We start from the raw sequence: 24,433 nt of genomic DNA on the forward strand, positions 1-24,433 counted from the left end.
ACCGCACTTGTCGCTCAGTGCCTTGGTGAGACTTCACCGGCACTTCTGTCTCTCAGGCTCGGGCCACGTGAGCTGGTTTGTCTTTTGTTTTTGCCATGTGCAGTACTGAGCAGCATGAAAACACAGCTGCTTAACCAGTGCCTTGTGCCTTTGTCCAGCATGCCACAACCTGCCTGGCTGAGCAGCAAACAAACCCCCGGGGCCCTCATTGCCCGTCTGACACATCAGCCCCTCTGGCACCTGTTCTGTGTGATGACAGCTCCCTCTGCAACACTGCTGAAGTGCAAAGGAAAATCACCCACTCACACCCAAGGTGCATTTAGAGTAGACGTAAGGGGGGAAGAAAGAGTTTCTACAACCAAGGTGGTGAGACTCTGGCCCAGTTTGCCCAGAGAGGTGGCAGATGCCCTATCCCTGGACACATTCCCAGTCATTCCTGGCTTAGCTGAAAGTGTCCCTGCTCACCTCAGGAAGGTTGGACTAGATGACCTGTAAAGGTCCCTTCCAACCCAAACCATTCAATGATGTTAAGCAGACATTCCTGCAGAACCCACATGAGCCTCCTCTGCACACCACTTCTGTGTTCATGGGGCTTTTCCTAGCAGAGAATATGAAGTAAAGAAGCAAAACACCTGCCTCAGACCTCAGAATTAAATCTGAAGGCTGCAGATCAGATCTCACCTCGCACCCAGCCTGCTGCACCTGCACACTGGCCTGGGAAGGAAGGGACAGGTTCTACCTCCCTGCTGGTGTCCTGCCACTTACCACCAGTGGCTCCACAGCAAAGTGCTTTGAGCTTTCTAGCCAACATTAACTCATCAAAACAAACAAGGGAACAAAATCAGGGAGGGGAAGAGTAGTTTTTTTCCCTGGAGGGAAACTGTCAGAGATGTTTGCACAGAGACTCTAAAAGAAGCTGAGGCAAGAGGGGAAGGTGCAGAGTTTCCTTCCAGCAGCTGGCCACCATCACACCATCATGCTGCACCATGTAAAATTGCACTGCTGATGAGAGCTCATCCTTCCCAGTCCATTGACTGGCAAAAACCTTCAGATGGAGAAAAAAAATCTAATGGAGGGTACCAAATACAACTGTAGAGATTTTTCACTGTTAACTTGGCATCAGCATGGTGTTTATTACTCTGAGATTAAAATGTACCCTATGATGCAAAAGCAATGGTTGCAGACTGTAATTCAGGAAGCAGCACTAGCAAAGAGGGGAATGGAAACACAAGGGATGGGAAAATGGAGTTTGGTCCTGCAAAGCATCTGAGCACATCTTCAGTCCTAAACAAGAGAAGCTAAAGCCAATTGTATGCTACCGACTTCTGAATTGGAGCATTCTTCGGTACTATAATCACTGCCTTGAGACCCTGCCTTGGGGCAACTGCTTCATTGGAAAGCACAGTTTCAATTAATCACTGCCATTAACTGCAGGCAAACAACCAACATGGAACTTGCTGTGTGAGCTGTGCTCCGGACTGACTGCTAAGGGAGCTGGGAAGGGAGCGGTTCTGGGCTGCCTCCACCCTTGCTTTGGATTTGCACCCTCAGCACGAGGTGTGGAGCTTTTCTCTAAGCCCCCCAAAGCCAGAGGCTGTCCATCAGCCTCCTCCTCTCCCTAATCCCGGTGTTTCCCCTTCATTTGAATTACACGGGCTGACAAAGCAGTCAGAACCAATAACCATCCCTGGGTTCTCTTTGTACAGCAGCACAGCCTTAAGCCATTCTCCCACTCTGAAGAGCAAGAGCGATGTTACCTGGATGTTCAGCCTTCCTCGGTGTGCCCCCAGGCCGTAGCGCTTTGCCGTGGAGGCGTGGAGCTGGAAGTCAGTGATTTTTAATGTCTCCAGACCAAGTGGAGGGCAATCTACAAAACAAAAGATTGATCAAAACGCAATTAAGGGAGAAATCCCAACACAAAACAAACACGCATTCAAAGCTCCTGGATCTCCAGCGTGCCAAGCCGGGGTCCTCCGCTGAGGTCAATGAGGAATGGCAGCTCTCATAAACCCAGTGAAGCAGAGCTGCCTTACCCCAGAGGAGGATCTGGCTCTTTGAGAGGCTCACATAGTTATTAACTGCTTGCTCTGTGCTTCAGTTTTTCACAGACATGCAGAGTATTTCCTGGAACACGATTTTTAGTACAAAATGGCCTTCCATTTCACCCTGTTTGGGCTTTTTTCCCTTTTTCCCTATCTCTTGATTTGATTTATTATTCCTTTTCACCTCCTGCATTCATTCCAAGCTACTGTATGAAGTTATGTTTCCAATTAAGCCCTGTTCTGGAAATGGCAATCACTGTCCCTCCTGTTGCACAATAGCATCTGTTGCAGAGAGCTGGGAGGCTGGACAGCAGAGCTCTGTGGAATGACTAAGCACAAAGAGGGCAACTGTGAAACAAACAACTCTTTAAGTTCCAAATTGGGCAAAGCCTTGAGGAAAGAAAAGGAGGAGGCCATTACTTCAGCAGCTAGGCAGCAATGCAGCAGGCTAAAGCCTGGAGTTCTGAATTTGGAAGATAAGATGTTGGAAAGAGTCTGCTTCATGATTATGAGAAACATTCCTGCTCCAAAATGACCCTGGCCACCACAGCATTTTAGTCCCTGACAATGCCTACCATGCTCACCCTCAGAATACCCTGGTGAGGTGGGGAAGGAGAACAAAAGCACAGAGAGACACTTTGGAAGCACCTAAATTGTACAAGAGAGCACGATTTAGAGACCCTGAGGTAAGCATCAGCTGGAACTGACAAGTCTGCATTGGGCAGAGGTGGAAAGTTGTGCTGCAAGTGCGATTTAGGTCAGGTTCTGGTTGGGTTAGAGGAGACTTGCACTGCTGTGGCCATATTGCTTTGTGGGCTGGATAGAGGACAGACTGTTCCCTGCAGTCAGATGTAACCTGCACATGAAGCTGTGGCAGAGACAGGAGCTGGGCAGCAGCCACTTTCCAAACCAGGCCCTTCTGCTCCCCAAACTCTCCCTCCTCACTGCCTGCCTGGGACTGGGAGCTTGCTTCTGTCACACTGGATGGAGAATTGCTGAAGAGCTCAGTGCCATGCTCTGTACCTGTACTCCACTTGCAGAGATGCTTTTCATCACTCACCAGAATGTCAGGAGGGCAGGCAGCTGCCAGTCCCACCCTGGCCATGTCTAACTTTCAGGTGTGGGTTTGCATTACTGTGCACAAGCTGGAGCAACACAGGGGAGTTCCCCTGCTAGTCCTTAGCTCCTAGCAGCCCAGAATCCCTCAGGAAACAAAGCTCATATGCTGTCAGTTCACACTGCTACTTCTTTGCTCATCCTTAGCAAAGTTCTCACACAAACGCAGGGCCAAACGGCCCTGTCAGAAGCAGTAAAGACAAATGCTAAATGTTAGTGTGTTTTCTGAAGTACCAAGAGTGATCTTAGCCTTATATGAGAGACAAAATGTGGACACTTCATCATCTCAGAGAGCTTTCAGTTTGATTACCCAAACCAGAGGAGAGACAGGATGTACAAGGCAAGGCAAAGGAAGGAACGGCTCAGAGGATTTGTGTTTCGTGGGCTGATTGTTCTAATTGCATTTCCTTAAAGAGTGTTTCATCTTTCATTGCATTGTGACTGGGAGAAGTCTCAAGTCTCTGACAGATCTCTGCCAGGAGTAAATTAGACAGCTGGGAACTGCCTGCCTTTCCTTGAAAAAGGTTCAGTCCTCAAGACAGGTTTGGAAGTCAATCTCCTGGTATAAGCCTGCAAACACTTGTGCACTGCAGTGCTCCGAGAGCAGCACCGCCGCTCCCAGGCACTCCAAAGCTACCCACAAGTACTGATGCCAGGTCTGAGCTGAACGCAAAAGCAAGCTGCACACCAGTTCACAAAGTGCCATTTACTTCAGGGTTCATAAGGGACAATCTGCAGGTACTGCATGCAGTTAGACAGTAGTAGAAAACATCCCCCAGAAGGAACATCCACAGCAGCTCAGCCTCCTCCAGGCTGCCTTCCATAACCTGCTCTCTGCAGCTGAGCAGCAGCAAGGCCTTATGGAGCCCTGAGATCTGCAGTCCCTTTGCTCATCATTGCTTTCCCCTGCACAAACCTATTTCCATGAGAGTTGGAGGAAATTCATTGCTTCTGAGCCTGGCAGCTGCCTGTCACACCTGGCTGAAGTTACCTGGGGTGACACTCACCTGTCAGTGTATGCACAGGGAGTGGGCTTGGTGTAACTCAGACTGAAATGTGACTGACTTCCTATTAAACTGCGCTGTTCTTGGGCTGCCTGTGGACTTGGGAAGGATGTCTTAGACTGTGAGGAGGAGGTTCTTCACCATGAGAGTGGTGAGACCCTGGAGTGGGTTGTCCAGGGAGGTGGTTGGGGCTCCGTCCCTGGGGGTGTTTAAGCCCAGGCTGGATGAGGCTCTGGCCAGGCTGATCTAGTGTGGGGTGTCCCTGCCCATGGCAGGGGGGTTGGAACTAAATGATCCTTGTGGTCCCTTCCAACCCTGAATGAAACTATGAAACTATCAAAAAAACCCAACCCTGCCTATTGGGTATTTTATATCTGTTTCTAGGGTAACTGGAACTGATAATAGGCCCCAAAACATTCATATGGATATCAGTTAAATCCAGAATGGTTTGGGTTGGAAGCAACCTTAAAGATCATCTAGTTCCAACCCCCCTGCTGTGGGCAGAGACACCTTCCACCAGCCAAGCTGCTTGAAGCCTCATCCAACCTGGTCTTGAACACTCCCAAGGAGGGGGCATCCACAACCTCCCTGGGCAACCTCTTCCAGTGTCTCACCACCTCACAGTGAAAACCTTCTTCCTAACAGCTGAAGTAAATCAACCCTGTTTCAGTTTGAAACTGCTACCCCTTGTTCTGTCCCTGTGTGTCCTTGTAAAAAGTCCCTCTCCAAGTCTCCTCCTGTGAGGAGCTGGCCTCTCTTTCTCCAGTGACCATCCTGAACCAGGAAGGGAGCAGCAGGATTCTCCATAAGAGCCTCCTGACCTATGGATGTGTCCATCTGTGCAGCCCTGCACAGGGATCATGCTCTTGGAGTCATCAAGCCTACCATTTGCAGCAGCTCTGAGATATGAACCCTCTGTTGGTTTCCACAAGAGAAGATCTTTGATTTTACTTTCCAGTGAAATTAGGTCTTCTGTCTATAGCCAGAATATTTATAGCACAGGGAAATGATTTTTTCCACACCCCCATGAACTGCACCACCAATAAAGTGCTGCAAACAGGAGCACACAAGACAAAGCCCTCAGTCTGCAGTGGACAGAGGTGGTGGGGCAAATGCTCCAGCACAGCCTCATCTGGTCAAGTTACTCTCTGTAATACAACACATTCCACCTCCAGCTGGCAGTTCACTACTGAGCAAAGCCCTGAACCACACAAATCCTGAGTCATGCTGGGGATTCAGTCTTGGATAAATCCTTTTGTTGCTTTGTGTCCTCCCTGCTCCTTAAGGCTACTGGAGATAATCAGGGAAACCTCTTCCTGAAAACCATACAGGCAACAGGATTGATTTATGGCATTCATAAAGTCTTTAGCTTTTAAGGTATTGCTTTCATATATTTTATTTCACTTCAAGAGATCTTCCACATAGCAATGAAACATGCCACACAATCAATCACTTTCCTCGTGGTTAGTGTATGCTCCATGCTGGTCTGCAAAACACCTGCAGAAGCTGCAGGACTTGGGTAGTATGAATGATCAGAGCAGTTCCTACCTTGCAGACTCAGCTGCAAACCACCCAGCATTTCTCTGAGAGAGTGATCATTACAACACACAGGGGAAATGCACCCTGCCTTGGAAAGGCCTTTTAATCCACACAACACCTTACTAACAACAACAGCTAAAGCCTTTGTGTTTATGGACAGCAAGCATCAAGGTGCAGGGAAGAGGCTGAGCCACGGAGATTCCTCTCTTCCTGGCACACAGCCAGGCAGGATTTTGTGTGTGATGTGCAACCATGAATCCACTTTAGATACAAGCCTCTAATAGGATGTCTGGATCAAATTAATTGATTCATAGACCTAGAAAGAGATGGGGCTTGGATGCAGACTTAATAACCTTTGTGTCCTGAGCAGTGAAGTTTGCATTTCAAAAGAGCCTTCCCATTAACTGTGTCAAATGGCTGTACCTCCGTGGCCACTGTTTTCAGTTCTGGTTCAGAGGACTGCATCCCAGCTGAGGGCAGCAAGGGATTCGTGGTGCTGCGGCACTGCTGACCATCACCTTTCCCTTGAAGTCAGCAGGGGGAAACACTTGAGGATCACCTCAGTCACTGCCTCCACCTTTGAAATCTGAATATACAGTTCATAATTTAGTTTGTCTGTACGTGAAGGAGCTCCTGATCTCCCTCCTCAAGCCAGCAGCAGCCCAGCTTGCAGTCTCAGGGTGGCTCTGAGCAAGGGTATCAGCCCAGGCTTGAAAGCAGTCTCAACCTCTTGATGGTTCTGCCCTACAGATGCAGCATCTCCCACTGAACCTTGGATCCACAAACCACCTTCTGCAGAGCCATCTGGGTTGCCTTTACACCTGCAGTACCACTTCAGATGCTCTGCTGCAGCCCTAGCTGCTCTGGATGATCCAGCGCTGCTAACACCGTACTAATGCTCTAAGCAGGAGATGTGTGTATGAGCAGGGCAAGGAAAACACTTCTGATCATCTTTATTGCCTAAATTCCTAATTTGTTTTATCGTCCCCTGCTCTAAATGAACATTTTCAGCTAAGCAGAGATTGTCTTTATAGCTTTTGTATCTAATAAGGATGCATTTAGCAAACCACTCTGTGCTCCTCTATCGGAGGCAGGGCAGACAAATGGCTGCTTTATGCAAAGAGTATCTCCCATCAGGTTAGGAAGAGATCCATTTTTTCAAATGGAAAGGGAAAAAACCAACTAAAAAGCATCATGTTTCCTCCTCACTTCAGTTTTTTAGAGCCAGACTTATAACCATTTTCAATTCCCACCAGGCTGTGCCTGTCTCACTCCTCATGCACGGGGATCCTCGGTTCTAGAAGCGGGGACACACCAGCCTGGTGCAGCCTGACAGCCTCCTTGGCATTTGGAAGCAGGGTGCACTCAGGCTGTTTGTTTTCCATGATCCCAAATGTGGTTTTGCTGCAGGTGCTTTGTCATTTTCACGTGGGTTAGGGTCACCTTGCACTTCCCAGTGTTTGTGGGGGGACAAAGGGTCTTGACAGATACAGAAGTTCAGAGAAGACAAGAGGGGGTCAAGGTAGTGCTGGCAGTTCAGTGCCAGGATTTTTTGTTGTGGCTGTTGATAGCTGTAACTTTGCATTTGAAGCTCCAGCTTGCACCTCTGAAGCCTGCAGAAGAACATGGAGTCATAAGGTCATAGCAAGGTTTGGGTTGGAAGAGACCTTCCAAGCTTATCCAGTCCAATGCCCCTGCAGTCAGCAGGGACATCTTCCCTAGAGTAGGTTGCCCAGAGCCCCATCCAACCTGAACTGGAATGGTTCTGGGGATGGGACTTCTACCACCTCCTTGGGCAACCTGGACCAGTGCTTTACCACCCTCAGTGTCAGAAATTTCTCCCCTATTTCTGTTCCAGATCTCACCTCTTTTAGTTTCAAACCATCATCCTTTGTCCTGCCCCAGCAGGACAGCTAAACACCCTGTGCCCATCTTTCACACAGGCCCCTTGAAGCACTCAAGGGCTGCAAGAGAGCATCCCTGGAGCCTTCTCCCCTCCAGGCTGGACGATCCCAAGTCTCTCAGCCTTTCTCACTTATGGTAACTCTGCAGTCCTGCCAGGGTGACTGATTTGAGCCATGTGCTGTCCATCAAAACATACTCTGCCAGTATGATTTTCAGCATCACCACACCCAGCAGCACAGGCAGGCACTGAGGTGTCTTTAAAGATGATGCTCATCAGTTTAGAGGGTCAAAATCACCTTGCCCATCTTGGGTTTGGTGTGGCCAGAGTCTGCCAAGTTGGGGGCAACAGTGACCAGCAGTGAGCCACTGCAGCAGAGCTGATGCTGGAATGGAAGCAGGCGTGGTGCCAGCATGGCATGCTCTGCAATGCTATTTCCATTTCCAGTGCCCTTGGTGTTCACTGAAAACACCATCTGCTTCTTGCTGTAAACCCATTTGCCTGTCAGGTTTGGCTACAGACTCACCCCTGCTCTGGAGGCCTTGTTCTCTGGGTACTTGACACATGCCTTGGTCAGCCTCGTGACTGTTCCATGTACTGTGACAGACTGAGCTTTAGGGTTTGATTCCCTGGCTCTTTTTCGAGGCCATCCCAGGGTAGATGCAGGGTTTAGGCCTTGTTTAAGCAAGCTCAGGGTTAAACAAGATACTAATCTGTGAAGCTAGAGATATGGGTGAGTTAAGAACAGCATTAAGCATCCATTGTGGGGGATGAAGACTAGCCTGTACCATACTGCCCATGCTACTCACACGTCCCTGTGGTGTTAGACAAACCATGACAGCTGTGGCAGATCACTCATCTTCCCTGGAGAAGTCTCATGGAAACTCTGCCAGACTGATTCCTGTGTGCCAGGTAAGGCTTGGGTCAGCGACACTCAGAGCATTGTGCTGCTGCAATGCACCTGAGAGGGGAGGGAACAGCAAAATCACAGCTCTGCTGACATGCTGCTGGCTGAGAATAGATTTGAACTCCTTCCCTGTGCTGGACAGCCTTTGTGGGGGCTGCATTACACAGAACATGCCTCTCCATTTTCTAAAGAAATGGTTATATTTACAGTCCTAGGACATCTGTGGGGGGAATGTGGTCTAGCTAAAATCTGCTGGTTTGACAGTGTGATGGGGAAGGTGTGAAATTCCCACAGATGTGCATGAGTCACACTCTGTGCTGGCTATGGCCCAGCCTTTCCCTGCAAACAGGTCTGTGGATCACAGCCTGACTCTCTGCGAGTCTGAAGTGTTCCTAGAAACACAGACTGGGTTCCTGCCTGGCCTGAATGCAGGCCTCATGCACCACAAACTAACCAAACCAGTACAGGCAGCTGAAGGTTCTTGAAGCAAACATAGTTTGGGTTTGTTTGCTTTATTCTTATAAGCCCAAGGGGTAAGCAATAAATCCCCTATCTGTACCTCTACATCTGTCTGTCTGTACACACACATGGGTATGCATTTACCTGTCTATGTCATTTGTGTATATCCAGCTGTTCAAACACTGAATTACAGTCTCACATCAAAGATCAATAAAGAGTCAAACAGATCCCAAGACAACATCAGCTGTTCTCTAATGTGGCATCACAGCTGTGTATCTTCTCCAGGACGAGCAACAGATGCTGCTACTGCACATACAGTTCGTATGCAGGGCTGAAAGGGAGAAAATTCAGCAATAATCTTATAACACAGGTCTCCTAGAGACAGAAAACGGTTTGAGTTGGAAGGCACCTTAAAGATCATCCAGTTCCAACCCCCCTGCCATGGACAGGGACACCTTCCACTAGATCAGGTCGCTCAGAGCCACATCCCACTTGGTTTTGACCACCCCCAGGGATGGGACAAGTGTAACTTATTTGGGCAACTTGGTCTTGGCAAATAAAGAACAAATTAAGAATTCTCTTCATCCTCCAGGTCAGGTCTGAAACAAACCCAAGCATTTCTGAGCCTCAGAAAGCACACTGTTGTTTTCTTTCATTACTTTTCACCTTTCTCCTCCCTCCAAGCCTAGCCTGTGAGTGGTTCTAGATGCAAGAGAGCACACTTAGCAGGCAGAGTTTCTGTTACTGCTGGCCCAGCTGGAAGCAGGGATTTCTAGCAAGCTGCTCTCTGGGAGCTCTCTGGCCAAGCTCTCAGACCCAAGAGGCTGATGTAAATTCCTGATGATACCTACCTCTTCCCAAAGCTGTGTGCTGCTGCCACGGTACAGCCTGCTTAGGACTGACGATGTGGACACTGCAGGAGCCCAGTGCCACTTGCACAGAGCCAGCATGCTTGGCAAAAGAAGCTTTCCCTTTATTACTCCTGGCTCTCTTTCCTGCTGCCCGTGCTCCATCTCCTCAGGGAAGCAGCCATACCCATCCATGCCTGCAGGCAGCAGCCTCCTCCAGCTGGAGAGATAGGTCAGCATGGAAACACTGTCCACAGCTCTTCCATGTCTTACACTGGCTGCCTCTCTCCTTCCTTATGTCTCTTCAGGCAAAGAGAAAGGCAGAGAGGAGAAAGGAGAAGAGAAGGTGCAGGCAGGTACACAGGGAACACCACCTTACTGACCTGGAGTGGGGAAGACAAGGGTAGGAATCGCACTGCAGCCCTGGTCATGGCATCCAGGCCAGTGACAAGAGCAGTGATGGAAGGAGAAGCTGTATGCATATGAAGGTGCCTCAGCATCACCACAGGCAGAGTGCAGGAAATGCTCCCAGATGTCAGTGACACTGGGTGCCCTCTTTTGGTAGCCAAAGCTGACAGCTGCCCTCTTTACAAAGGAACACATGTATTCGGTTGCTCCAGCAGAGCAACTTTGCCCTTAATGGCCAAAGCCCAAAACATACAGCCTGAAAAACAGAAGTTCTTAACTTCTTCTGATGAGCTCTGACTAAGGCTGAGTCCTGTGCTCTGGACTTCGAAACACCGCCTCTGAAGTTCTCCTGAAGCACAGGATGAAGACTTTCTGCAGTTCCAGCTGAAGCCACAAAACTGAGTGCAGGCATCAAACATGAGAACCATCCTTTGTTTTCCAGAGCCAAACAAACAGCTTAGCCAAACAATGGAGCAATAAAAATCTGAGACAGGCTGCTCATGCAGTGCCTCGGTACAGGGCTGGAATTACCATTAGAAGCACAGATCTCTCCAATGTCCTCAGGCCACAAGCAGCTGAAAATATCAAATCCCTGAGGGATCCTGAAAGACCAGAGCTTCTGCAGCAGGAATATGAATTGCAGCCATCACAGTAACCATTGAAACTTGGAACACCTTTAACAACTACAACCCCAAAATAGCTCTTTGGGATAGATCCCTGGCTCAATAAATGGCACCTTCAAAGTGCTGAAGTTTAACCACTTCAACAATCCCATCTGAGTGTACTTTGCCCAAAATACTACAACTGCATACAGCCAGTTCCAGGAGTACAAAATGGGCTTCTGGTGCAGTGACTTTCCTCCCCCTCTCCAAAAGCTGTAGTAGTAACTTTCTCCAGAAGTAAATACACCCACAGCTGGGTGCAGCACATGCACTGTGCAGTTGTGACAGCACAGCCAGGACATTCCCTAAAGAGAAACAACCTGGGAAATACCCACAGCCATGGGTGTGTGCATCTGCCAGGATTCTGCAGCAGAGCCACGGCTTTGGAACAAAACAGGGATCCCAAACAGCACAAGGAAAGTATCCAAGAGGGAGGACATAGTAAGGGGGGGTCAGAATTACACCCCTGAGGATGTAGTAAACCTGCTGGTTAAAGAGATGTGAAGAGCTTCAGCAGTTCTCCAAGGGCACCTAATTTCACTGCAAGAGCTGGCACTGCTGTGACACCAGCCAGCTCTCACCTTCTCATTTCCCCAGCACACATGGAGCCCACACACACAGAGGAGGGAAAGCTGGCGAGGCTGTAAGGGATGCAAAGGAGGTCTGGTTGGTAGTGAGGAGCCATTGCATTTTATCACCACTGCTACAGCTACTTCCACTCCCCAGTGCTAAATTCACACTTGAGAAGGACTCAAACCACTCTCTTCCCAGTCAGCACCACTTAAGGTCATTCAGCTGGAATCAAGTTAAGCTCTAGCACAGACCAAACCCCACTTCTTTCACTTTCCTGTGAGGTGGCAAAGCTGCTGGCAATGCTGGAGAAACAGGCACTGGCTTCCTTTGGTGAAGCAGTCCAAACCCAGCACAAGGGATGAAGATAGAATCACTTTACCCTTCGGTTATGGGTCCCATAGTCGGCTGTTTCCTACCAGTCTAGCTTTCTCACATTAGCTTCTGATGGGAGCCAGCAAACTTCAGAGCCAGCCTGATCAAGCAGCACCAGCCATGCCTTTAGGCAGCAGACATTAGTCAGCTCAGCTGAGATGTCAGCTTTTGTTTTCACACCATTAGAACTAAAAATACTCATTCAACAACAGGACAGAGAGAGGAGGAGTCCATATCTGCCATGACACCAGGTGGACAGCAAAGGATGGTCTTTCCAAGAGCCATTCCCACTGGCTTGTGATAAACCAGTCCTCCTCAGTTTTAAACCTTCCCAAAGGATGTGCTGCTACTCAGAAGTGACATTAAACTTTGCCTGCTCCGTGTGCGGACGAACACGCAGCTGCAAACAAACCTCCACACGCAAGCAAGAAGACCCTCAAAGGCAGCCTGACCATTTTAGCAGAGGTTGCCAAGCCAGCTGTGCTCATAACCCTTGCAATTCATTTCCCTTCTTCTCTTGCCAGCTGTAAGTGCTTGGACTAAGTGATCCTAGAGGTCGTTTCCAACCTAAATGATTCCCCAATGCTAATGTGCTGCCCACTATGGTGGAAAACCACTGAGGGGATGGCAGTGACTGCTCAGCCCTTGAAGTTTCATGTGTGAGTCATCACTCTGCCCAGGCCAAACTCAGTTGCTGCTTCATTCTCCTCCAGCTTGCACATCTGGGCTAAATACTCAACCCATAGAGAAAGCCTGTGACAGGAAATACCTAAAATCCATCCAGCTTGGGTTTTAAATCTTTTACACAGGGCAAGTCTCAGCTTCTTGTGGGCCTGGCATGCCTGGCATGCCTAGCAGTGAGCTGGGGCATGTGCATGACTGTTTTGTAAACACACATCTGTTGTTATTATTTGATATGCAATACTGAGAGGAATGAAGGAAATCAAACACCACAAAGCACAGGAGCCACAGTGGGCAGCCAAGCTTTGCAGAACAAAGCTGTGTGGTTGTGACTAACCTGAGCTCCGACTTGGTGCTGCTTCCCAAGCCTGAGAAGAGAATCAGTTTCCCTTTGCTAGAGCACAGTAAAAGAAATCCAAGTCTAATTGCTTGCTTCTCACTGCATTATTCTTTGTGATGGAGCTTTGGGTTTTTCATTGCCTGGTTGTTTCAGGTGCAGTTCTAACCAGGACAGTGCTAAGAAGCCAGGAGTGGCCAATACATTTAAAGTCCCAAACTGGAACACTGTTTCAGTGAGGGGATAAAAAGGTTGGCCAAGTGCACACAGGAAATTGCTAGAAGTTGCCTGGATATACTCAGAAGTCCTGAAAAGCAAAGTATTTAGGAGCTCACCTAACAGAGCTTTCTTCTTGCCTTAAAGCACCCCAGGTCCAAGCTGTTGCAGCCTTGGGAAGCACCCTGAGAGCAGAGCATTTAAGAGTTCAAAGCAAAAAGGAGTAAAACTCCCAGAAACAATGAAATCTCCAAGACCTGAGCAAATGAAAGCCAGGCCGGGGCTGAAATGTCTCTACTCACATTGAAACATAAGGGAAAGCAGAAGGAGCAGGGAAGGGAATTGCTGGGGTGCAAGGAGGGTGCAGGAAGGATGCTTCTCCAGGGAAGAGGTCTGTGACTGGAGTCTGGGTTCACTGTGGGAACACAAACCCTAGGGAGCACAGGAATTTCACTGGACCACTCAGGAAGAAATCTAAAGACAGAGTCCAGCTTGCAAAGGGATTCAGTTGTTCCCCAAAGGAGTTTCTGGAGAAGGGATGAGCTTGAAGGGGCTCAGACAATCCACATCTGCAGTCGGGCTCTCCCCTTTCCCACGTCACCAGCCCTGCTTCCTGTAAGCTTCTGCTCCTCTTCCTAAAGCATTTCAGCTTCCAGATGACTTTCCAGCTGTCACTTGTCTGTTCTGCAGAGGTCTCTTTGCACATTCCTCCACTTTATTTACCCCTCTCTGTCTGCCCTCAAACCAGTCTTGGAAGATTGAATTGAGGGGACTAAAGAAAAAGACAAAGTGAATAAAAGCAATGTCACCAGGATGCAGTTCATATCTGGTAGACTTCCCCAGGCCTCTGAGCTTCCTGCCTGCAAGAAGAGAGATGCTCAAAATGCCATGAGAAAGACGTGGCTCTCATTGTTTCTGACTGAGCAGGAGGAGGAGCGAGAGGTTCAGCAGGGACTCAGGCTCCAGCTCCATGGCACAGAGCAAAGGAACTGAAACAGTTCAACAGAGGTTCAGACACATAGCTCAAAGGGTGGGCACCTCTCCAACTCAAATGACTGAGTGTTCAGAGGTCCTTCATCCCTATCCCAGCTTCCTATGATCTTGTAGCTTTATGCTGCCTGCAAAAGCTTCCCAGAATTCATTCTGTGTAAACATCTTCTCTGGTTTGTTTAGCAGTACAGCAAGGGCCCAGCAAAGGATCAGTGTCCCAGGCTGAACATTCATCTCAGAGGAGGTTTCACTGGCTCAAAGCTAAGTGTGACAGAAGCTTCAAATGGTACAAGAGGTGAGTCATTGGTGGATTTTAAATTGCATGCATAACCAGAACCATAGCATCACAGAGCAGTTTGGGCTGGAGGGGACCCTAAAGATCACCTACCTCTAACCCCCCTGCCACGAGCAGGGAAGGAGCAAGCTCCTTGAGCCTCTGGCTCAAGGCTGACAGCCCAAAGCTCCAGCCTGAAGGTGATGGATGAACCAAGCAACCTGCTGGAGCTGAAGAAGTCCCTGCTCACTGCAGGGTGGTTGGACCAGGTGACCATGAAAGCTGCCTTTCTCAGACCATTCTGTGCCTCACTAGCAGTTTGTGGAGCTGATGAGGACTGCTCAGAAGAACATTGAGATACACCCCAACTGACAGGGTTTGCAGAGTGATGTTTGAACAGTGCCCAGCAATAGCCCATTTGTCACCAAGAGAGTCCACATCTCCGTTGCAAAAACATCCATGTGCTAAGTGCAGGCCATGATTTGGGGCTTATCCCATCCACAGCAGCTGGAGGCATCTACTGAGCACAGGTATTCTGCACTTGAAGAGCTGTGGAATAGAGAAAGCTTCAAGACAAGTTTCTCTGAGATAAAAAAACCCCAAACCCAGCATTTTCCAGCTTGCTAAGTGGGAGGCAGGAGATGAGATTCAGGATTAATGAAGAGAAATGTGGAATGTGCTTGCAGAGGAAGAGCTCTCTGCCATTTTCTCTGCCCTGATTCAAAGAACATTTTGGCTGCATGACTCCATGCTGGCAACTTTTGTCATCATAGCTTGCAGAGCTTCCCACTGTGTTCCTCTTCTAAAAGAGCAGGGGCTCCACACCACCGTTTGAGCACCATCCCCCAGTACATCCTGGCTGTCTGCATCTCAGCAACATCAATCTGCAGTGCTTTGCATCCCCCACGCTGCCAGCCTCCAGCATGCCCTGGGCTCCTCACCAAGCAGACCTACAGGACATTTTCAAAGTAACACTGAGCGCTCCCAGCTGCTGGCTGGAAGCTTTGCTCTTCGTTCATTGTGGACTTGCACTGTTGCCTGCAAATGGACATCTCCCATTCTGTGGAGAAGTTTTTCAGGTACTAAGCTACAAGCAGGAGCTCTGCAGAAAGATTGGATCAGGACTGTGCTGTCCCTTACACTTTCTTCTCTTTTGAAACAAAGGCTTCAGCCCAGGCAGAGAACAGATGCTGTTCCTTGTGATCCCAGCCAGCAGATACCTCAACCCTCCTTCCTCCTGGGCTGCATGCTTAGTAGCTGAGCAATTAATCTTTTGTTCTTCTCTGAGCCTCATGCATCCCACCCTGCCCAGAGCTCTGCGGTACCCTGGATCACTTGGTCAGCATTTTCAAAGGCCTTTGCAAGAGGACTCACAGCTTGCTGCCTCTGTGTGTGATCCTCCAATTGCCTGTTCCACTGCAGCATAAGACATTTCTGGAGCCCTTTTTGTCACATCTGACAACACACCTGATGCAGAGAAACAGGATCAGACATGAGATATTCACCTGACCAGCCTGCAAGAGGCTTGGACTGCAGTCCCCTGCTTGGATCTGAAAGAACCCAGAGCAATCTGAGAAAATAGGATCTGCCAGAAGAGCTGTAAGATGCTCTTCTTGTCTTAGCCATGGTGTGCACTGGACCCTGGCTACAGCTGGCCCTGGCTGCTGCTCCTCTGTTCACCAGCATCATAAGAGCATTCCTTCACCTTAGGAAAAGCCTCCTCCTGTTCTAGTGACATGCACTGCAGACAGGGGCATGCCCCCATGCACCCTGGAGCGCAGCCAGGTCCAGATTTGCTGTGGGAAACTCCAGCCTTCCCTCCAGCCACGGATGTAAACCACACATAACCCTCCAGCCACGGATGTAAACCACACATAACCCTCCAGCCGTGGATGTAAAACACACATAACCCTCCAGCCATGGATGTAAACCACACATAACCCTCCAGCCATGGATGTAAAACACACATAACCCTCCAGCCACGGATGTAAACCACACATAACCCTCCAGCCATGGATGTAAACCACACATAACCCTCCAGCCATGGATGTAAAACACACATAACCCTCCAGCTGTGTATGTAAACCACACATAACCCTCCAGTCATGGATGTAAAACACATATAACCCTCCAGCCACGGATGTAAATCACATATAACCTTCCAGCCATGGATGTAAACCATACTTAACCCTCCAGCCATGAATGTAAAACACATATAACCCTCCAGCTGTGTATGTAAACCACACATAACCCTCCAGCCATGAATGTAAACCACACATAACCCTCCAGCCATGGATGTAAAACACATATAACCCTCCAGCTGTGTATGTAAACCACACATAACCCTCCAGCCATGGATGTAAACCACACATAACCCTCCAGCCATGGATGTAAACCACACATAACCCTCCAGCCACGGATGTAAACCACACATAACCCTCCAGCCATGAATGTAAACCACACATAACCCTCCAGCCATGGATGTAAAACACATATAACCCTCCAGCTGTGTATGTAAACCACACATAACCCTCCAGCCATGGATGTAAAACACATATAACCCTCCAGCTGTGTATGTAAACCACACATAACCCTCCAGCCACGGATGTAAACCACACATAACCCTCCAGCCATGGATGTAAACCACACATAACCCTCCAGCCATGGATGTAAAATGCATATAACCCTCCAGCCATGGATGTAAAACACATATAACCCTCCAGCCATGGATGTAAACCACACATAACCCTCCAGCCATGGATGTAAAACACACATAACCCTCCAGTCATGGATGTAAAACACATATAACCCTCCAGCCTCGGATGTAAATCACATATAACCCTCCAGCCATGGATGTAAAACACATATAACCCTCCAGTCATGGATGTAAAACACATATAACCCTCCAGCCACGGATGTGAATCACATATAACCTTCCAGCCATGGATGTAAACCATATTTAACCCTCCAGCCATGGATGTGAAGCATGTATAGCCCAGACATGCTCTTGGCAGAGTTCTCAATGGAATTTTTGTCTGGAATTTTAAAGTGTGTAAAGAAAATGCAGTTAAAATACTCTGTGGGATAAAACTGGGTCTGGCTTTTGGAGTAGGGTACTTCCCACCCAGACTGAGATGGCAGAGAGAATTCTGCTTCTGGAATCTCTTCTGTAACTTCTCAGTACGTGAGTAATGAAGGGGAAAACCAGAAACAGTGTCTTGCAAGAGGCTGAAGCTCCAAGCTCTGCTTTTAGGCAGTCACATATGAAAGGCTATTTGGGTGAGATTGAAGTTTCTGCTCTAAGTCAATGAAAACTCTTTGAAATCTGGCCCTGTGTTCAGACACCCTCTGTCTGTGAATAGGGCAAACTCATTACACTGCTGAAAAGTGTCCTGGGTGGGGGGAAGGCTGTTAAAGCCCAATCTGGCATGATGGGTGGTTGTGATGCTGATGGTAGGCAGTGCTTGCATCCAGATTTGAGATCAGCTCTTCTAAGATGCTTTGAACTTCTCCTTTCATTTGACAGCTGTGTTAGGAGGACCCTGAAAGTAGAGAGGAGCCATAAAGCTGTCACCATAAAACACTGTATCTCTGAAGAGAAGAGCATAAAAATACTCTAATTTCTGGGAAAGGATGAGAAAGAAGTTCCTCAGTCTCTGCCACTGCAAACAAAACCTTCTTCCAGCACACTGCGGTGAGCAATGCACCCAGGCAGCTGACAGCAAGCCCTGGATGTGCTGGAGGAAGGAGATGCTTGGCTTTGCTCCCTGCTCTCTCCTCAAACACAGCTCCCCTTGAAAGGGCAGACTCCTTTGCCTTGTAAAGGTCATACCAGGAAACAGGTAAAAGGCAGATCTAGAGCAACAGAGACCTCAGACCTCCTGATCCCCTCCATAGTCAGAGAAAACCCTGGAAGTCCAGCAGAGATACCTGAGCTTCCCCTTCAAGTTCCCTTTTAGGTCCCAACCAGGAGGCTCAACTGTGTAGAACCAAAGAGAAGGGAAATGAGAAGAAAAACACTCACCCTGTGATACATGGGAGTGTGAGGAAGGTCACCTGCAGAAAGCACCCCAGCCTCGTGATCTAAGCAAGGCAGATCTCAGGAAGCTCTGCTAGCCGTTATCTGGATGAGCTAGTGACACCCAAAAGAGAGAGGAACAACCTCAACACAGGACTCTGGTGCTCAAACCAGGTGAAGTCTCACTAAGGAACAGCTGAAGGCTGACCCCAGTGTATCCAGTAGGACTGTGAAATCATGGAATCATTTTGGCTGGAAAAGACCTTCAAGATCATCAAGTCCAGCTGTCAAAGTGAGACACAGTAGTGTCTCTTCCTTCCTGCCACATCAGGCAGATCTTCCAGGCTTCAAAAGTGAGCATTTGCCTGCCTGTGCCTCCTGAAGGAATCAACACACTGCAAACATGTCCAACAGAGCAAGCTCTGGGAGAAACATTGCCTCCAGACGGGACAGTGGAACAGGACATTGCCCCAGCTGGCTAAAGCGCTGTCAGGGCTGTCTGGAACTCACATCTTGCAGGGACAGTTGCTGAACCTTGAGCTCCTGAGGCACACAAGTAGGGCCAGCCCATGCTGTTGGGTTTGATAAATCTCAGAAGGGGCTGTTTGCAAGCTGGAGAACAAAGATGAGAACAAAGGTGAGTGTGATCCTCCAAGCTGAGGGCTAGGGGATGAGGAGACCTGCCCTGATGATTATTTCAATGAACAAAAAAGAGATATCTCAATAGATCAATCAACTCCAGCTTCCACGGCAGAACAAGTCACTACCTGGGGCTATATTGCTGCTCTCTCAGGCTGCAAGCTGCTCTCAAGCTCACACCCCGTTCCAAACTCTCATCTCTTCAGCAGTTTATAGCTCTGAAAATGCACATAAGCCTTTACCATTGGCTTCATGAAGTTACACTGTGAGCTGAGGCTGGTCCTTGTGACTTGTGCTGGTTACAGGAGAGCAATACTGCTGCTAGATACAGCCCCTGTGTGATTCACAGGCAACACAAGGCTGATGTAGAGAAGCACAAGAAGGCTGCCAGGCAATGGCTTGGAGAAAAAGGGAGGGAAAAAGACAAATTAGATCTGTGATCCACTGAAAAAAGCCAAACCAGAGAGTTCCAGTGGTCAGGCTCACTGTTCACTCTGAAACTAATACTGGCTGTGTTGGTAGCCAGAAACTGCAAAGTGTAGCCATGCAGGCTGCCAGTACACCAACTGTGGTTAACTTAGGCATGCAACAACCACTGCATTCCCTGTTTGTCCTGCTGGATGCAGCAGGGCATTTGCAACCAGAGCATCCTGCTGATGCTTGTGTGCAAGCAGGGGCAGAGCTCTCTTGTTTGCTGTTATTTACAGATCTGTCCATCTACAGGATTCCCATGGGGTAAAGAGCAGATTCATCCTGCTGAGCATCAGCCATCAACAAGGTCCTGGAGCCTCTCTGGTCTGCTGAAGCTTGCCAGCCTCCTTGTGCTCTTCTGCAGCACCCAAGCCCAGCAGACATGCTGTGAGCAGCCCACACAGCCCAGGCAGTGCAGGTTTGGGGCTCACTCCTGTTGGAACAGAAAATCACTCTCTCCCTAATCCAAGGCTCAAAGGTGCTGAGGAACACAGCTTAGGGGTGAAGCTGGTAGTGTAAGGTTGTCATTTGGACTTGATCTTCCAGGCCTTTTGCAATGTAAATGACTCTCTTATTCATTCATTCTCCGATCTCCAGCTCTGACACACCAGTGGTATTTCATACAATATTTACCAGACACTCCCCTAAAGTGCACTTTGCACTGTATTGGACCTGAGTCCCATGAACAGCAAAGGGCCTTCAAACACCCCTCCAGAATCAGAAAGCTACTTTAAAGCCTCTTTTTGTTCAGCAAGGGATTATGTAGATTGCTGTGGCAAGAAGGAAGGCAATTTCTCTCCCTGAGCTTTCCTCCTCTCCAGTCAACCTGCAGTAGCAGGGTACAAATCCTGGTTCCCAGTGCCACTGTGCTGCTGCCCACCCAAAGAAATACATTCTCCATCCAAAGGAAGACTCAGGTACCCACCAGCAGGTTCCCCAGACTGTCCCTGGGACTCTCCTTCAAGCAGGGCTGAGGAGATTAACAGCTAAGCCAAGGAAAGAAGGCTCTCACAGGCTTCCTCTGATGTCTTCATAGGTGCTCTGGCTCTCAGTCACCAGCTGGCACCTCTTCATTCCCTTCTTGTTTTTCTCACCTTTTTTTTGTTGCCATTTTTAGCTGTGGGTAGGAAAGAGAAGCATTTTTCCTTTTACACCTGTCAAGTTGTTTTAGCACTGCCTGGTGACTGCACAGAGAATAAAATGCCTTGCTCCTCTCTGGTGATGATCCATCCCTTCCAGCACACGGCATTCAGAGGGCCCTGTTTCTCCCCACACTGAGATGATAAAAGCACAGAGGAATGGAATCATAAATGCTCCTTTTGCTGTGCTACAAGGAAATCAGAAACAGTTCCATCAGAAGTAATGAATGAGCCTTGCAATGTGCTTCACTAATGGTTTCAGGGAGGAGTTTTTCATTGCTTGATCAGCATTGTAAAAAACCCATCAAATACCTTGTGAAGTCTATGGAAACAGGCAGAGAAAGGCTTCCAAAGGAGCAAGATGTGCTCAGTGATCAGCTCAGGAACAGTGATGGCTTAGAAAAAGAAGTTCCCACCAGGACAATAGTGTTAGAGACATCCTGGGCCTGGCCGCAGCATCCCCTAGCCACCTTTGTTCATGCACTCCCTTCTTGCCAGGATGTGGACAGCACACAGGCAGCTCACTAAGAAATACCTCTCCATTCCAACCTGAGCAAGCACATCTTGTTGAAGACACCCCTGCTAACTTCCAGGTCACTTCCAGCCCAGAGCATTCTGTGATTGTGTGATTCTACACTGGAGACCTAGCTGCACAGAAGTGCTGGCCAGGACCATCCCTGCAGGAAATCCCCTGCACAGAGGAAGGAAACTCAGCTGCTCACCTTGATTCATGTCTATTGGACTGAACTTCATCAAGCTGTCCGTTGGGGCAGCTCCCAGGGACAGGAAGATGAAAGGTGATTGTCTGTGGCCAAGATGAGTGATCATTCCTGTCACCTCTGCTCTGCCCCAAGGAATGTTTCCTTGGTCTGCTTTTAGGGCTATGCAGGTTTTGAATGTGTAATCACTGCATTGAAAGGGAAAAGCACTTTGGCTACAGCAGAGTTTGGCTTGTTCCCATTCTCCCTGAGTGCCCCAAGCAGATGCCACAGGATGGCACACGTTGATGTGTCCATGCCAAGAAGCCTTGTTTCGTAGAACACAGGACAGAGACTGGACAAGGCCAGAGCCTAACACTCCTTGGCATACTAACAACACAAACAACTGCTAGGTGTGAGAGTGAGGATCAGACCTCACCTCTGCACCAGCCAGCAAGCCCCTCGGTAGTCTGCATGGACAAGGAACTGGGCAAGACAAAAGTCCCAGGAAGAAAAGGCTCAGATGTTGAAAAGGGAGGAAATTCCTCCTTTTGCGTGAGTGGAACTGGATGATCTCCGAGCTCTTTTCCAACTGAAGCAATTCTGTGATGCCACATCTTTCACCACCTCATCTTTCTGACAGGTTTCAAGTTAACACAGCTGACAGAAGGCTGAGAAACCAAAAAGAAGTGCAGTTTGGCTATGAACCGTGGGACTGACCTGTGCAGCCAGCTCACTGCAGAGAGAGTAACACCAACCCCAGGGCTGAAACCAGGAGTGACCTGTGGTATGCATCTCAGGAACAAGGCTGCACTCAGGTTCATCTGTTCAGAGAAACCATCCCTTTTGTAAAGAGGTATTTTTCTCACCTGAAAAATTAGTTTGAATTCAGAGGAGGCTGCTGGGAGAACGATGATGGGAAATGGCCTCTCTGCTATAATCAGATGTGTTTATTCTGGTACCTTTTTGCTCTTGTTACATTATTCATTGAAGCCAGGGGTAAGGAGAGATGCTAATCAAAAAGCTGCAGCCAGTTTTGAGGGCACTGCTCATTATTCATTCTTAGTCATCCTTTGTGCTCCTCTGCTGTGCCATTCTCTAAAGGATGGGCTGATAAATGGAAGGGCCCTGTTCCGTTCTGGCGTTCCACATGTTTGCAGGAGTGCTGAGGAGAAAATAGAGGCTGGTAGATGAAAGCAAGCTCATTAAAAGCCACATGTTTGCATCTTTGCCTGTCACAGCTGGCAATCAGGATGTGGTGCAGGTCATATTAAAATTCATGGGATGTGCACCTAGGGCCAATGAGTTCACTCTTAACAGCTACTAATAGAAGAAATCTAAATAAAAGCTTTAAAATCCCAACCTCCCTTCTAGGTGGTAGCAGTGCTCCACTTTCCCTGAGCTGCTCAGGAAGGGAAGGCAGTTACCAGGCTACCAAGGGGCTAGGAAACCACAGTGCTGGCAATTCCACAGCATATGGGTCCCTCTCTGCTTATTGCCTCTTTGCTCCCACCTGAGTCATGCACCACTGGAAAGCCTTCACTTCAGGCCGAGCTTATGGGCTAGGACTGGGCCCACAGAGATGATCAGAGGGCTGGAGCACCTTCCCATGGGGCTACAGAGATGATCAGAGGGCTGGAGCACCTTCCTATGGGGCTACAGAGATGATCAGAGGGCTGGAGCACCTTCCCATGGGCCCACAGAGATGATCAGAGGGCTGGAGCACCTTCCTATGGGGCTACAGAGATGATCAGAGGGCTGGAGCACCTTCCTATGGGGCTACAGAGATGACCAGAGGGCTGGAGCACCTTCCTATGGGCCCACAGAGATGATCAGAGGGCTGGAGCACCTTCCTATGGGGCTACAGAGATGACCAGAGGGCTGGAGCACCTTCCTATGGGGCTACAGAGATGATCAGAGGGCTGGAGCACCTTCCCATGGGGCTACAGAGATGATCAGAGGGCTGGAGCACCTTCCCATGGGGCTACAGAGATGACCAGAGGGCTGGAGCACCTTCCTATGGGCCCACAGAGATGATCAGAGGGCTGGAGCACCTTCCTATGGGGCTACAGAGATGACCAGAGGGCTGGAGCACCTTCCTATGGGGACAGGCTGTGAGAGCTGAGGCTGTTCACACTGGAGAGGAGACTTTATAGCGGCCTTCCAGAACATGAAGGGGGTCTACAAGAAAGCTGGGGATGTTTGACAAGGGCTTGTACAGACAAGGTGAAGGGGAATGGCTTTAATCTGGACAGGAGAAGATCCAGTCTGGATATTATGAATAAACTTTTTACAGTGAGGGTGGTGAGACAGTGGGACAGGCTGCCCAGGGAGGCTGTGGCTGCCCCCTCCTTGAAGTGTAGGAGGTCAGGCTGGACAGGTCCTTGAGCTGCCTGGCCCAGTGGGAAGTGCCCCTGCCCATGGAAGAGTGATTGGACCTGGATGATGCTTTAAGGTCCCTTCCAACTCAGAACACTCTATGATTCTATGTCATCCCCCAACTTCTGTTTAACCCTCTGGTTCGGTTCCCTAGCCCAAGAGTCTGTTTCCTGCTCCCTCTGAAACTCCTTTCTGCTCCCAGCTCTAGCCCCATTTCCCTTCACACTTCTCGCCTCAGCTCCTGACAGGCTGCTGACAGCAGCTGCTGGCTCTGCTCCCTGACACCCCCAGGCCTCTCACACGCCCTGCCTGGCTCTTGGCCCTTGTGCTCCACTCACAGGCACCTCAGCAATGCTTCTAATGACTTCTTCCCAGCCAAGGCTCTGAAGTACTACCCCATGTCCAACATGCCATCAAAGTTCAACTAGCTGGACCTCAACTGCCTTTGGGAACTTTGATAACTTTCTCTGCTCTGGGACTTCCTCCTAACTCTCTAGGCACACCTTTAGCCTGCCTGTCTTCAGCCTCCCCCCTTTTCATCTCTGCTTTAGCTAATCCCATCCAAACCCCAGTCTTGGCAAGCCATGGTGATTCACAGGGTACCTTTTCCTTCTGTGTTTGCCTCTGTTCCAGATGGAAACCTGGGATATCTGGCTGAGCTCTTCTTAAGTGCTTTCAGCTGTGAGACCATGGAACCACAGAATTGTTTGGGTTGGAAAAGACCTCTAAATCGCTGAGTCCTGCTGTCAGCCTACCAG

General features: G+C 49.0%; 1 protein-coding gene across 1 annotated transcript in view; it reads right to left on the reverse strand.

Annotated features, from left to right (window-relative positions):
• CPXM2 (carboxypeptidase X, M14 family member 2) overlaps positions 1 to 24,433 on the reverse strand; it is a 77,367-nt gene that overhangs the window by 46,605 nt on the left and 6,329 nt on the right. Inside the window, 1 exon segment of the mRNA XM_068140468.1 lies at positions 1,758 to 1,867. Within this exon segment, the coding sequence (XP_067996569.1) occupies positions 1,758 to 1,867 (110 nt within the window).

This window comes from Melanerpes formicivorus, unplaced genomic scaffold, assembly GCF_026170545.1.
Source record: "Melanerpes formicivorus ecotype bairdi unplaced genomic scaffold, bMelFor1.0.p_v2 SCAF_6, whole genome shotgun sequence".
In the NCBI taxonomy this organism is placed as follows: Eukaryota; Metazoa; Chordata; class Aves; order Piciformes; family Picidae; genus Melanerpes; species Melanerpes formicivorus.